Below are 14,222 nucleotides of genomic sequence, written 5' to 3' on the forward strand. Positions count from 1 at the left end.
AAACTATATGCTGATCTCCATTAGCCCTCTTAGTAGCACCTGAAATAGACCAGCATCTATGTGAGACCTGTAGTTGGGTCCTCACAAACAACCTGTTATAGACCAGCGTCTATGTGAGACCTAGAGTTGGGTCCCCATAAATAACCTGGACTGGAAAAAACAGCTCGACATGAACTCTGCCTCCTACGCAGGGGATCAGGAGCACGAACCTCTATACAAAGGGCGGCAGAGCGGTTACTAAATGTGCTCATTTTTCGTCACTGAGAACGTGCATTTTTCAAGTGCATAGATCCCTGATGATAACGGAGTTGTTTAATAATAGGCGGTTGAAGATACTATTACGTTAGGGACCTGGAAGAAAGTAGTTAACGCTATTGTCACAGAAGCAATGGGGGGAGGAAAGGTTTGTGTCCGGTTTTGGGCAAAAACTTCTAAGTTCCACCCCGCCTTCTGATGGATGCTTTTTTGATGGGGCTCGTTTTGCAAAACTCAACAGATAAGGCATGCTGTGTAGTGGAATGATTTGGAGCGTGTAAGCCGTGGCACCCTACTTAACCCCCCCATCTCCAGTTATCCCAATGGACCGACCCCAAGGGGGCATTTCCGCTGAAGTCCCGGGCTGTAAAAATTAAGTGAGAAGAGCCGCGCTAAAGCCAAGCGTCGTCGTCACCCCAGGTACTGCGCGGATGCGCTGCGGGCCGACCAGGTGCGCCCGCCGGGGCGTCTTCTCCTACGCAGGAAGGGCCACGCCGGGAGAGGCAGGCAGCAAGGGCAAGGCGGGAGGCCGGAAGGTCACCCCTGTCCCCGGCCGGGCGGGCGCGGCCCAGCCTCACTTCCCGGGCACGTTCGGGCGGGGCGATTGCAGGGAACGAGGCGGGGAGGCGACAGTCCCCGGCTCCGCCGCGCGCCAGCCCGCCTTCCCTGCCCGGAGGCGCCGCAGGCCTGGGTTCCCGGACAGCTGAGCCCGAGCGCCGCCTCCCGAAAGGTGAAGGCGGCCCGGGGAGGCGGGGACGGCGACGGGGGCGGGGGCCGCGGGCGGTCTCCCGACGGCTGTCGCGGGGCCAGCCCAAAGCCCCCGATCCCCGGGAGCTGCGCTTCCCGCGCGGGGCGCCGGAGTAGGGCGGGCCAAGCTGGCCTGCGGCCGCGGTGGGAGGAGGGGCTAGCGAAGCACCCCGGAGCGGGCCCAGGCGCCGGAGGCCGGGGGGCGCCTCGCTGCAACTTCTCTTCGGAAGCCCCGACACGAGCCCGGGCCCGCGCGCGCGCTCCCCCACGGCCACGCGCGCACCCTGCCGCCCGCACCCCCGCGCGCCCTCCGTCTATTTTTTTCCTCTTCCTTTCATCCTCACACTCCAAAATAGGTCAAGGGGTGGAAGTTACACCTGGTGCAGCCCTCGGCTCTGATGCAAAAGCAGCTTTTGCCCCTGGCTGCGGGACAGCGCTGTGACTACTCGCTTCGGGAGAGCTGCTGCCCGTCCCCACACCGTGCAGAAAGCGCCGGCGACCCGGGCCCTGAGAATGGTCTGCATAGGGGAGCGGAGAGAAACCTCTGTTCCGCCCTAGATCCGCTGCCTCGGCGCCCGCCCGCAGGGAGGAGGGGGTGCGACAGGTCGTCTAGCGCGTGCCCCGGAGCCCGCGCCCGGGTCTGGCCGCCTGGGTGAGTTCCTGCTCGTCCCCTGCCTTTCCAGTAGCCCAGGGTGGCCTGTTTACCTTGCAAACTTAGATACGACCAAAACAGGCGAGACAGCCATGCAGTAAGGGATTGCGGGATGTGCTTTGGGTGTGAGATTGGATAAATCAGAATTCAGAGATAAAGGACGTGTCTAGTGCCTTAAAGGTTAAAATGGATTTGTATTTTTTCATGGAGTGCACGTGTATCTTTCCCCGGGGAACTGATTTTTAATTAGTAAGAGGCAAAGAACTAAGAAAACTTGAAGCCAGAAAGTTTTCAAAGCTCACGATGAAAATACAGTTTAAGAAGGAATGCCAAAATAGGAAGGTAAGGATTTGTATGATATTACTTGCTATATGTGGGGTTTTTTTTTGTTGTTGTTTGACGGAGTCTCTTTGTCACCCAGGCTGGAGTGCAATGGCACGATCTCGGCTCACTGCAACCTCCACCTCCCGGGTTCAAGCAATTCCCCTGCCTCAGCCTTCTGAGTAGCTGGGATTACAGGCAACCGCCACCATGCCTGACTAATTTTTGTATTTTTACTAGAGACAGGGTTTCACCATGTTGGTCAGGCTGGTCTCGAACTCCTGACCTCGTGATCCGCCTGCCTCGGCCTCCCAAAGTGCTGAGATTACTGGCCTGAGCCACCTGGCCCGGCTGATTCTTTTTATACTACATGGATTCTTTGTGATAAATGATGTGAGCCCACAATGCTCTATGTAGAAGATAAGGCTGTAAACGTCTACTTGCAGAGCTTTATGTTAGGTGGTAGGCATGAATTTAAATGTACATTGAAAATTTAGTGTGTAGAAAGAGCTAAAATATATCTGTATTGTTTTGAGGTTAAGATTATTGGTAATATTGCAGCTAACCATTGGCATTTCACCCTGTTTCAGCAATTAAAAGTGCTATTATTCATGTGACATCAGCAAATGGAAGCCTTTATCTTTCTATTTTTTATTATTTATTTGTTTGTTTGTTTATGTTTGAGACGGAGCCTCACTCTATCGCCTAGGCTGGGGTGCAGTGGTGCGATCTTGGCTCACTACAACCTCCGTCTCCTGAGTTCAACCGATTCTCCTGCCTCAGCCTCCCCAGTAGCTGGGATTACAGGTGCAAACCACCATGCCCAGCTAATTTTTTTGTATTTTTAGTAGAGAGGGGGATTTCACCTTGTTGGCCAGGCTGGTCTTGAACTCCTGACCTCAAATGATCCACCCACCTTGGAAGCCTTTATCTTTTAGCTAATGAATGGTTAACTTGTTTGAAGTTTGGGGAAGGGAGAGTTAGAGCTTTCTCTGTCCTTGATGGCTGGCTGAGAATACAGGGTAAAGAACTGTCCAGTATTGTTAGTGGTGCCTTAGAGTTGCTCAGAGCAAGAAGATCACTTGGGAGAATGGAAGTGGCTCTCAGATGGTCATTGGTTACCTATAACTTATTTAAAGAAGACCTTTGAGAAGTTGGGACGTATCTTGTCACTGAGGAAATTGTGTCAAAGAACTGCTGCTTTATTAATGCATTTGATCAGATTTGAAAAGGGAGCTCTGTATACACTCTTTTTCCAACTCCAAAGAAATATTGTTTCTAGAAAGATTCAATTACCGTAATGATATTCTTTGGAAATGTGCCTTTTTGCGTGTATATCTTAATATGGATAAAGTTCCAAGGTAGTTCAAAGGTTTTAATAAAATTTTACTACCAGAGTGATGTGAAATTGGGAATACCCTGGGTGGATGGTTAACTCTGCCTTAAATTGGAAGGTCAATGGGAGTGGGGATCTTCCCAGTAAATCTTAAATCTCTGTGTATGTGTATCTTTGACAGCCAAATCTTACCGGAGATTGCAAGGATTGTGAAGAAGAGACCAGACCTTATAGTATTTCTGATAGGTGGATATGTGGATGCTTAAATGCATTTCACTTGTAAAGAATTTATATGCTCCTTTAGAGAACTAGTCTCCAAAATCTGAAACACATTTATGAAGAAGGCTCTATCATTGCTTTGAAGAAGACACAAGCAAGACGTATTTGGCACTATACAGGCTCATAATGTTGAGAGCAAAATGCAATTAAATGCCTGTGTTTACTACATGTCACTGTTCTCATTTGTATTTTTAAACAGGAATTGAGTGAAAGCTCTCATTGCAATTAAGCCCCTGGTATAATGCATTATTGAAATTAGGCTGTCAGCACTTGTCTGTGCCATCTTATGTTTTTACTCGTAGATAAATTAGGAATTCTTCTGAAAAGAATGGCGTGAAAGCATTAAGATAACTGGAGAATTCAAGGACAGACTGAAGAGTGATGCCAAATGGCCAGTTAAATGTCCTTCAGCTTTTGTGACTCACTTCTCTTGATGCCATAAAGAAAGTACATTGCATAGAACTCCTAGCTGAGACATCTTCAAAAAGAGTTAACATCATTCATTTTGGGTACTCCCTTCTCATCCAGAGAAACTTCTAACCACTCAAAGAAGACATTTTAAGAGTTTGAACTAGATCACCTGGATTAAAAAGCCCAGCTCTGAGCCATTTCCTTGTCTGTGAAATGGAGATAATGACACTTCCCCAGGTGGCTGTGGGGAGCAAATGAATAGGTGTAAAATGCTGAGTACACAGTTGGCACATTGTGAGCAGTCATAAAGAGGGATTTATAACAAGAAGTAGGAGTGTGTTGACTAAATATCATCTCCTGGAGGCTGCAGAGAGGTTGCTGCCTAATTGACTCTAGAACTGAATATTTGGGTCACTGGTTCAATCCCCCATCTGGGTATACTGAATATACTCCTAGTATACTCCTATAGCATAGAGTATAGAATATGCTGTACTGTTAGTAATCAGTGTCCTTTGGGAGCCAGAGGCTGTCACACTTGCATCTCCTCCACCCTAGACAGGCCTTTGACTCAGCTAGGTTAAAGAAGTAACCTGTGGTTGTTTTTAGAGATGACGATGAGGTGGTGGGGGGGAGGGCACTTGAGGAGTTTGATGTATGATCCTCTTCACACATATGCGTGTTTTTATTCTCTTTGCTTTTCCCTGTTCCCTTCTATCCTCCCTTCTTTTCTCTCGAGGGGTCCCGACGATTATTTCCCAGCTTTTGTTAATATGTCTCAGCATCAACCCTAGGCCCTGAAGGGTTCTTAGTCCTGATTTGGGTAGTCCTGGAAGGTGCAGCCTATGAACTTCTTGTTCTTAAAGGTGTAACTGTGAATGTCAAATCAGCACAACCTTTGCCACTTCCATGCTTCTTCTGGGGTGTTACGTCCCATCTTGCTGTATTGAATGTGCTCGTTTCTACCTTCTCTTTCTTCTCTGTTAGGTTGCAGATAATGGAAACTATCCTAACTATTTTGAGCAGGAAGGGGTTGAATATGAGAATTAGGTGCTCACAAGAAGGTTGGAATGAAGGTTGCAACTGAAAGTAGAGGAGGGGATCTGGCCTGAGCCTCATGCATTGGCTCCCAGGCAGTAAGCTTGATTGGCCCCCAGGGTTGCTGCTGTCATTGCCACAGCCTGGGAGCTGGGAATCAGAACCACCACTAGAACTGCTAACATCAAGGGTGCACCTTTTGGGCTGTGTTCCATTGATCAGAGAGGCTGCTGCAAAATGCCTCTCCACCCTAGGAAGCTAGTGACTGAACATTGCTACCAACAACAAAAACAAGAAAGCAAATGTTTTCCTTAGATGCTCTCCACTTTCCTTCTTACCCTGCTCATCTCCCTGGAAGAACACTGTGCCCAGAACCCTAGCTGCAAGGGACTCTGGGAAATGCAGCTTATAGGTTTCTAGCCTCAAAGGTAGAGGGATGCACACTTGAAGGAGATAGGAGTGAATGTTCTGTAACAATCCATCATGCCTAACACATATCTGAAATATATTTCATCCTAGATTTGGCCAGGATATTTATTTTTAAAGCTGGTAGAGATTGACTTTGGAAAGGTAAGAGGATATGTTGTAAAAATTTTTTAAAGGAGCTAGTTGCTAACCAGTTACCTTTTCAAACAGATGGATGTTATCATTTTGCAGCTGAAATTGCTGGAAAAACATCAAGCAAATGAATAACTAAAAATTACCAAGTGCCTGCCTCTGCATATAGAACTAATTGAATGGAAATAATGTTCCTTAGGTTTGGTTTCATAATCAAGGTAAAATATTAGGAAAATGATTTTTTAAAAATTATTTTTCCTTCTCAAAGCCACAGATAGTCTACCCATTTAATGAACCACAATACAAAGGAAGAAAGTAATGTCCTAAGAGAGAAATAATAGCACCTGGCTTGTTAGTTCTTTCGTTAGATGAATTATCTGTGTTTTTCCCGAATCTTTCTCTCCCCTGTAACTTTCAGCATGCTCATTTTAAGGATTACAGAAATAGACATGACTTGTTTATTGGAGAATAACATAAGAGTATGCTTGAATTCACTTTAATTACTTATTTCATACCCTGGTGCTTGTCAGATTCCTTTTTTTCCAAACTATTGAAGTAGATATGATTGGATCTCTTCTATTTTTAAGCAATAAATTACCAATTTATTTGCACTCACAAATTACATTAGCACATCAAGGGATGGTCTTGATTATTGAACAAAATCGTGTTTTATTTACCTCTGATGTTTGGAGTTAGAAAATGAGAGAAGATATTCGTCCAGGGGGTGGATAACAATAAGGTTATGATAGTATGGTACTTTTATTATAAGTGCAGAACAGTAGCTTACTCGAAGAGAAAGTGGTGTATTCTCTCATGGTGAGGTGGAAGATGGAAATAATTGAAACATGAACATATTTCTGACTTCGAAGACTATTTGTTGATATTTTTAACAACAACAAAAAGGTAGCCAAGAGAGGCAAGAAGTAGCAACTGTCTGGGCCCATGTCTTTGTCTTCTCTGTTCCCCTTAACACAGAGCTAGTGAAGTAGGTGAGCTTGACAAATGTTAGAGGGTTTTAGCGTTTAGAGAAATAGTGTTTATAAGAAATGAGGACTGCTCTTGGTGCTCTAATCAGTGTTCAGAAAGTAATCAGAAGCCTTTAAAATTTTATCAGAGCCTATAACATTCCATGGGACATCAAATTTATGATTAGAGTAATTTAAAAAAATACAGGTACATTCTCAATGTTAAGACATTTGCATACAAAGATGGCAATTCAATGACTTATACAATTATGAAATAGATCTAGGGTGATCAGATGACTTCTTGTTCAAGCCAGGACACTTTTGAGAGTGAAGACGGAATGATTAGTGATTGCCCTGAATACAGAAGCATAAATGGAGACTGCCTCAGCAAACCCAGGGGAGACCAGGACTTAACGGTCACTCAAGATTAAGGTGCTAGTATTATAGCTTGATTGCATTAACTGCAACATTGATTTTAAAAAATTGTAATAAAATATGCATAGAATGAAATGTACTATTTTAACTGTTTTTTGAGTGTACAGTTCAGTGACATTTATTTTCACATTGTTGTGCAACCATCGCTGCTATCCATCTGCAGAACATTTTTATCTTCTCAAAGTGAAACTCCATACCCATTAAACCATAACTCCCCATCCCTCCTCCTCACAGTACCTGGCAATAACCCTGTCTGTATAAGTTTGGTTATTCTAGGAACCTATATGACATGGTTTGGCTGGGCACCCACCCAAATTGTTGCTCCCACAATTCTCAACATATCGTGGGAGGGTCCCAGTGGGAGGTAACTGAATCATGGGGGTGGGTGTTTTCCCTGCTGTTGTGATAGTAAATAAGTCTCAAGAGATGTGATGGTTTTATAAGGGGGAGTTTCCTTGCACCAGCTTCTCTCTCTTGCCTGCCGCCAGTGTAAGACATGACTTTTACTTTCCGCCATGATTGTGAGGCCTCCCCAGCCATGTGGAACTGTGAGTCCATTAAACTTCTTTTTCTTTATAAATCACCCAGTCTCGGGTATGTCTTTATCAACAGGGTGAAAACGGACTAATATACTATATAAGTGGAATCCCTATATAGTATTTGTCCTTTTGTGATTAATTTATTCCACGTAGTATAATATTTTCAAGGTTCATCCATGTTATAGTGTATATCAGAATCTCCTTTCTTTTTAAGGCTGAATAATACCCCATTGTCTGTTTATGCCACGTTATGCTTATCCATTCAGCTACAGTTTGGATACATGGCTTGCCTCCACCTTTTGCCTGTTGTGCATAATGCTGCCGTGAACATGAGTGTACAGATATCTCTTGGAGTCCCTGCTTTCAGTTGTTTTAGGTATATACCCAAGTACTGGTTTTTAAATGAAGAAATTAAAAATGGAAGGAAAAGAAAAGCATTCTTTTCTTCTGTAAGATGTTTCTGATCCTGTTTCTCCAGCGTAGTACTGCATCAGATTGGTGCCCAGCTATGCCTCTGTAGGATTCATCAGAAGAAGCAGGTAATTCAAACAAACTACCTGCTGAAAAAGCACCCGAGATCTTAAATTTCATCTCCGTACAAGAAAGGAAGCTAGTTTTTCTGTCACAACTACCATGATGCATTTACCACAGATGTATGTCTCTAAATGAACAAGGCTAGCATCTAGAATGTCAGAATCTGAACAAAGTGAATGATGGCCTTCAATAGCACAAAGAACCAGCATGAGGTTGAACAAAAGAATTCTCCACGTGACCTATACACCATGGAATACCATGCAGCCATAAAAAAGGATGAGTTCCTGTCCTTCGTAGGGACATGGATGAAGCTGGAAACCTTCATTCTCAGCAAACTCTCACAAGGACAGAAAACCAAACACTGCATGTTCTCATTCATAGGTGGGAACTGAACAATGAGAACACTTGGATGCAGGGCGGGGAACATCACACACCGGGGCTTTTCAGGGTGGGGGGCTGGGGGAGGGATAGCATTAGGAGAAATATCTAATGTAAATGACAAGTTGATGGGTGCAGCAAACCAACATGGCACATGTATACCTGTGTAACAAACCTGCATGTTGTGCACATGTACCCTAGAACTTAAAGTATAATAATAATAATAAAAAGAATTCTCCATGTGACCAAGAACATCTTTGTAACACAGGGGATCATGAACTTCCTAGGTGAAAGGGAACAGGTCTAACAACTACAGGTTGAGCATCCCTAACCTGAAAATCCAAAATCTGAAATGCTTCAATATCCAAAAATTTTTGAGCACTAATATGATATGCCACAAGTGGAAAAATCCCACACCTGACTTCATTTGACAGATTGCGGTCAAAACGCAGTCCAAACTTTGTTTCATGCATACAATTATTTTAAAAGATTGTATAAAATTACCTTTAGGTATGTGTCTATAAATCATAAATGAATGTTGTGTTTATGTCCATGCAAATATGCCACAATTGGAAACACTTCTGGTCCCAAGCATTTTGCATTTTCCTCTCCTCTCCTCTTCTCTCCTCTCCATTCCTTTTTCCTTCATTTTTTTTTTTTTTTTTGACAGAGTCTTGCTCTGTTGCCCAGGCTGGAGTGCAGTGGCACCATCATAGCTCATTGGAACCTCAACCTCCTGGGCTCAAATGATCCTCCTGCCTCAGCCTCCAAAGTAGCTGGGACCACAGGTTCATGCCACTACACCTAGCTAATTTTGTTTAGTTTTTGTGTATACTGGGTCTCGCAAAAAGCCTCCTTTGCCCAGGCTGGTCTTGAACTCCTAGGCTCAAGCGATCCTCCCACCTCAGCTTCCCCAAGTGCTGGGATTACAAACATGAACCACCACGCCTGGCCTGGTCCCAAAGATTTCAGAAAAGGGATACTTAATCTGTATCTGTTGATTTGGAAGCTGAGATGAAAGGAGACAGGCTACAGCAGAATAGGGAGCTTCCAGGTACCGATATTCTTCCTTTGGCTGTGGAAGTAGACACCTGAATGCCAGTGTCAAGAACATACGTGCAGCTGATCTCAATTTGGACAATCCCTTTATGGAAGTGGAGACATCAAAATGCAACTCTTCATTGGAAGTTTTAAGTAACACAATTTCCACTGGAGCTTTACAGTCCTGGAAAGTAATGTCCAGGCTTCTGGGACAAATAAGGAGTTGCTGCATTTACTATATGGGAATTGCTCCCCCTGTTTAATTCTCTGAGCCAGTTTTGGCACTCTAAGGAGTCAACAGAGGAAATCTGCTCATTTTTAGTGGCAGCCTTGAGGGAAATAGTTACATTTCAGTCATTAGTTGTAACCGAGCTTAAGAAAATACATCTGCAGAAGCTACCTGACAATCAGAAATGGTAGCTGAGAACCAAACAGTTATTAAGGAGCTTTCAGAAAAATGGAGCCCACAGAGTATCTTACGGCAGCCCAGAATGGACAGTGTTCCCAGGCCTCCTCTCCTTGGACTGTACCTGTATGGGCGAAGACTGAAAAATGAACAGGCAACTCCACACAGAAACCTGCACACAAATGTCTGTAACCACTTTGTTCCTAATTGCCAAAAACTGGAAGCAACCAAGATGTCCTTCAATAGGTGAATGGATAAACAAATTTTAGTATATCCTTACAATGGAATATTATTTAGTGATTAAAAAGAAATGATTTTTCAAGTCACAAAAAGACACGGTGGAACCCTAAATGCATATTACTAAGTAAAAGAAGCCAGTCTGAAAAAGGCTAAATGCTGTGTGATTCCAGCTAATTGACGTATGGAAAGGCAAAACTCTAGAGACTGTAAAAAGATCAGTGGTTGCCATGGGTCGAGTGTGGGGGGAAGAGAAGAATAGGTTAAACACAAGGGATTTGTAGGGCAATAAAACTAGGCTGGACATGGCGGCTCACGCCTGTAATCCCAGCACATAGGGAGGCCAAAGCGGGTGGATCACGAGGTCAAGAGATCTAGACCATCGTGGCCAACGTAGTGAAACCTTGTCTCTACTAAAAATACAAAAATTAGCTGGGCGTGGTGGCGGGTGCCTGTAGTCCCAACTACTCGGGAGGCTGAGGCAGGAAAATCACTCGAACCCGGGAAGTGGAGGTTGCAGTGAGCCGAGATTGCACCACTGCACTCCAGCTTGGTGACAGAGTGAGACTCCATCTCAAAACAAACAAACAAAAAACTATTCTGTGTGATATGGTAATGGTGGATATGTGACATTACGCATTTGGCAAACACAAAGAACTGTCTAATACAAAGAGTGAATCCTGAATCAGCCTATGAATGTTAATTAATAATAAATATCGATAGTGGTTCATCAGTTGTAACCCAAGTACCACACCAATGCAATATTTTAATTTTTAAAAAATCATATATATTTTTTAAAGTTAACAAATACCTCACTTGATGCTAGCATAGGAGTTGTAGAAAACGTTACCTTCGGCCGGGTGCGGTGGCTCACGCCTGTCATCCCAGCACTTTGGGAGGCCGAGGCAGGCGGATCACGAGGTCAGGAGATCGAGACCATCCTGACTAACACAGTGAAACCCCGTCTCTACTAAAAATACAAAAAATTAGCCAGGCGTGGTGGCGGGCACCTGTAGTTCTAGCTACTCAGGAGGCTAAGGCAGGGGAATGGCGTGAACCCGGGAGGCAGAGCTTGCAGTGAGCCGAGATCACGCCACTGCACTCCAGCCTGGGTGACAGAGTGAGACTCCATGTCAAAAAGAAAAAAGAAAACGTTACCTTCAGGGCTCCAAGTGATGGCAGGTCAAATGGTAGGCTACATAGCTCCAAGTCAAGAGAATTAACAAAACACAGCAGCTCTGTTGCCTTAATCCCAGAGGAAACATCTAATCAGCTACACTGCACCTTCAGTGCAGATATTTCACCCAAGCTTTTAGCAGGCGAGGAGAATATATTCAATCAGACTTCTCAGCAGACCACTTCCTTGCCATCCAGTTTCATATTGGTTAAAGACTTGGGTTAGAGACCACAGAATCCATTAACAGACACACCTGAAACCAGAGAGAATGCCAGCCCTGAAGCTGCAATGCCAACGATCCACAAGTTTCTCCAACCTTCTACCATTAATGTTTTGTCTTACAGACATGGACTGTATTCTCCATGCTAGCTTTCCTCTGCAGGAAGCTCTTGGGGCTATGCGTTGAGTTGGCAGAAATGCAGACCTTGATATTCCTGCTTTGCTAGCACACCATCATAACTATGGAAAAATGGGCTTCATCATATGCCATTCCCTTCAGAAAGCTATGTAGACACACCCATACATATACATTATGTGTAGAAACCTACATGCAGAATGTTGAGTTAGATAATTTTAACGATTTTTGTCAGCCAAAATAATTTATGATCTCTTGTCTGATAATTTGTCTATTCTACTTGTTAAAATGTGGGCCTTTTAAAATGTGTTGGCAATATGTGCACGCAGAAGATTTTTGTTCTTCTTAAGATGATGTGTTCTGGCATAAAATTGTTTTTTGTTTGTTTGTTGGTTTGTTGGTTTTGATAGGGTCCCCCTCTATCACCCAGGCTAGAGTGCAGTGGTGTGATCTTGGCTCACTGCAACCTCTGCCTCCTGGGTTCAAGTGATCCTCCTACCTCAGCCCCCTAAGTAGCTGGGACCACAGGTGTGTGCCACTACACCCAGCTAATTTTTATATTTTTTGTAGAGACGGGGTCTCGCTATGTTGTCCAGGCTGGTCCAGAACTCCTGAGCTCAAGTGATCTGCCCACCTCGGCCTCCCAAAGTACTGGGATTGTAGGCATGAGCCACTGTGCCTGGCCAGACTGATGGTTTTATGTGTAGCATACCACTTTAGAATGAGAGTGAATCTTTGAAAGGCAGAACCTACTAGAAATCCTACCACTGGTGCAGCTAACAGCTGACTGACTTCACGCTGTGGCTATGTGTTTGTGCTGTAGATGAGGTAGGGCTTGTCAACTCAATTGTCAAGTTAAAAACCTGTGGCCACATGATTTGGGGGTTTGAATTCTTCCCAGTCCACTGAGTATTATGATTTATCCATTAAAGCAGGAAATTCAAGAATAATTGAATAACTAAAAAACAGAGGAAAAATTGTTATATTTTTACGTGGAGCTTTTTATTACAGGTAAATAGTAATCACTAAACCATGTATACTGGCGGCCAGGCGTGGTGGCTCACTCCTGTAATCCCAGCACTTTGGGAGGCCAAGGTGGGCGGATCATGAGGTCAGGAGTTTGAGACCAGCCGGCCAATATAGTGAAACACGGTCTCTACTTTAAAAATTCAAAAATTAGCCTGGAGTGGTGGCATGCGTCTATAGTCCCAGCTACTCGGGAGGCTGAGGCAGGAGAATCACTTGAACCCGGGAGGTGGAGGTTGCAGTGAGCCAAGATTGCGCCACTGCACTCCGGCCTGGGAGACAGAGTGAGACTTTGTCACAAAAACAAAACAAAACAAAACAAAAAAACACATGTATACTGACAGGACACAGTGGCTCATGCCCGTAATCCTAGCGTTTTGGGAGGCAGAGCCAGGCAGATCGCTTGAGCCCAGGAATTCAAGACCAGCCTGGGCAACATGGAGAAACCCCATCTCTACGAAAACAAAAATTAGCCTGGGGGTGGTGGAGTGTGTCTGTAGTTCTAGCTACTCAGGAGGCTGAGCAGAGAGGATTGCTTGAGCCTTGGAGGTCAATGCTGTGGTGAGCCATGATTGCACCACTGCACTCCAGCCTGCACAACAGAAGAAGACCCTGTCTCAAACAAAACAAAAATGTATACAAGTTTTTAAAAACCTGGTGCAGTGGCTACTTTCATTTAAGCTGTGCCTGAGTAGCTCCTGTTTTCTGTTTATTTAAACTAGACTGCAGCGTGGTATGATAGATGTGGACATGTGGAATCAGTCCATATGGATTCTAGTCCTTGCTCCTCAAGAAACTAATGATATTGTTTCCATACTGGTTGATTCCCAAATATTTATAAATGACACCAATCGCATCAGCTTTGGTTTTGTAATCCATTCACCTGTTTTTGACTCTGGTCTTCTCGTACATGAACTGTGTAACCTCATTTTCTAACAATTTAGGATGCCCTAAAACAGAGATTTGATGATCAGAGTAGAATATTGGCTTTTCTAAGGAAACTCGAAAAGACTCATGTCATTATTGTGACATGACTTTTGTTATTTTAAAGCTGTTTTTCAAAAATACTGTATTTCATCTTTTTGAAAAACACTATTTTACATTTCAACATCATTGACATGGGGTACATCTTACAGTTGATAACACGTCCTCATCTTTCTTGACAATAAGTAAAATAGTTGTGTATTTTACAAAACAGATGGCCTCCTAGCTTCTGTGAAATGTTTTATAGTCATTTACCAGAACATTTCCATCCTGCCGCAGACACTTCAGGTGGAATGCTTTGTCTTATTTATTTTGTAATTTTAAATTTAGAGCCAGAGTTCTGTATTCTTGTTTAATTTGTTTTTTATTTTTAAAGCAGTTTATGATAGAACTCCTTGAGGTTAAAAAATAATATTTGTAGTTTTTAACTCTAAATAATAGACTGTGCTTTTTGTTTTCTGTTTTTGCTTGTTTGTTTTTGAGACGGGGTCTCTGTCACTCAGGCTGGAGTGCAGTGGCGCAGTCACAGCTCATTGTAGCCTCAAACTCCT

At 43.9% G+C, this 14,222-nt stretch overlaps 1 protein-coding gene across 6 annotated transcripts in view; it reads left to right on the forward strand.

Annotated features, from left to right (window-relative positions):
- The first annotated feature begins 473 nt into the window (after positions 1–473).
- TRMT9B (tRNA methyltransferase 9B (putative)) overlaps positions 474–14,222 on the forward strand; it is a 72,881-nt gene continuing 59,132 nt past the window's right edge. The window contains exons 1-2 of one of the 6 annotated variants that reach the window (XM_054561201.2): positions 474–985; positions 1,359–1,654. In XM_054561201.2, the coding sequence (XP_054417176.1) occupies positions 1,401–1,654 (254 nt within the window). In that variant the 5' untranslated portion in view covers positions 474–985; positions 1,359–1,400. Of the gene's footprint in view, positions 986–1,358; positions 1,997–14,222 lie in introns of those variants that run through there. The other 5 variants (XM_054561203.2, XM_054561202.2, XM_054561204.2 and 2 more) reach the window with 5 other exon arrangements.

This window comes from Pongo abelii, chromosome 7 (genome assembly GCF_028885655.2).
Source record: "Pongo abelii isolate AG06213 chromosome 7, NHGRI_mPonAbe1-v2.0_pri, whole genome shotgun sequence".
NCBI classification, from domain to species: Eukaryota; Metazoa; Chordata; class Mammalia; order Primates; family Hominidae; genus Pongo; species Pongo abelii.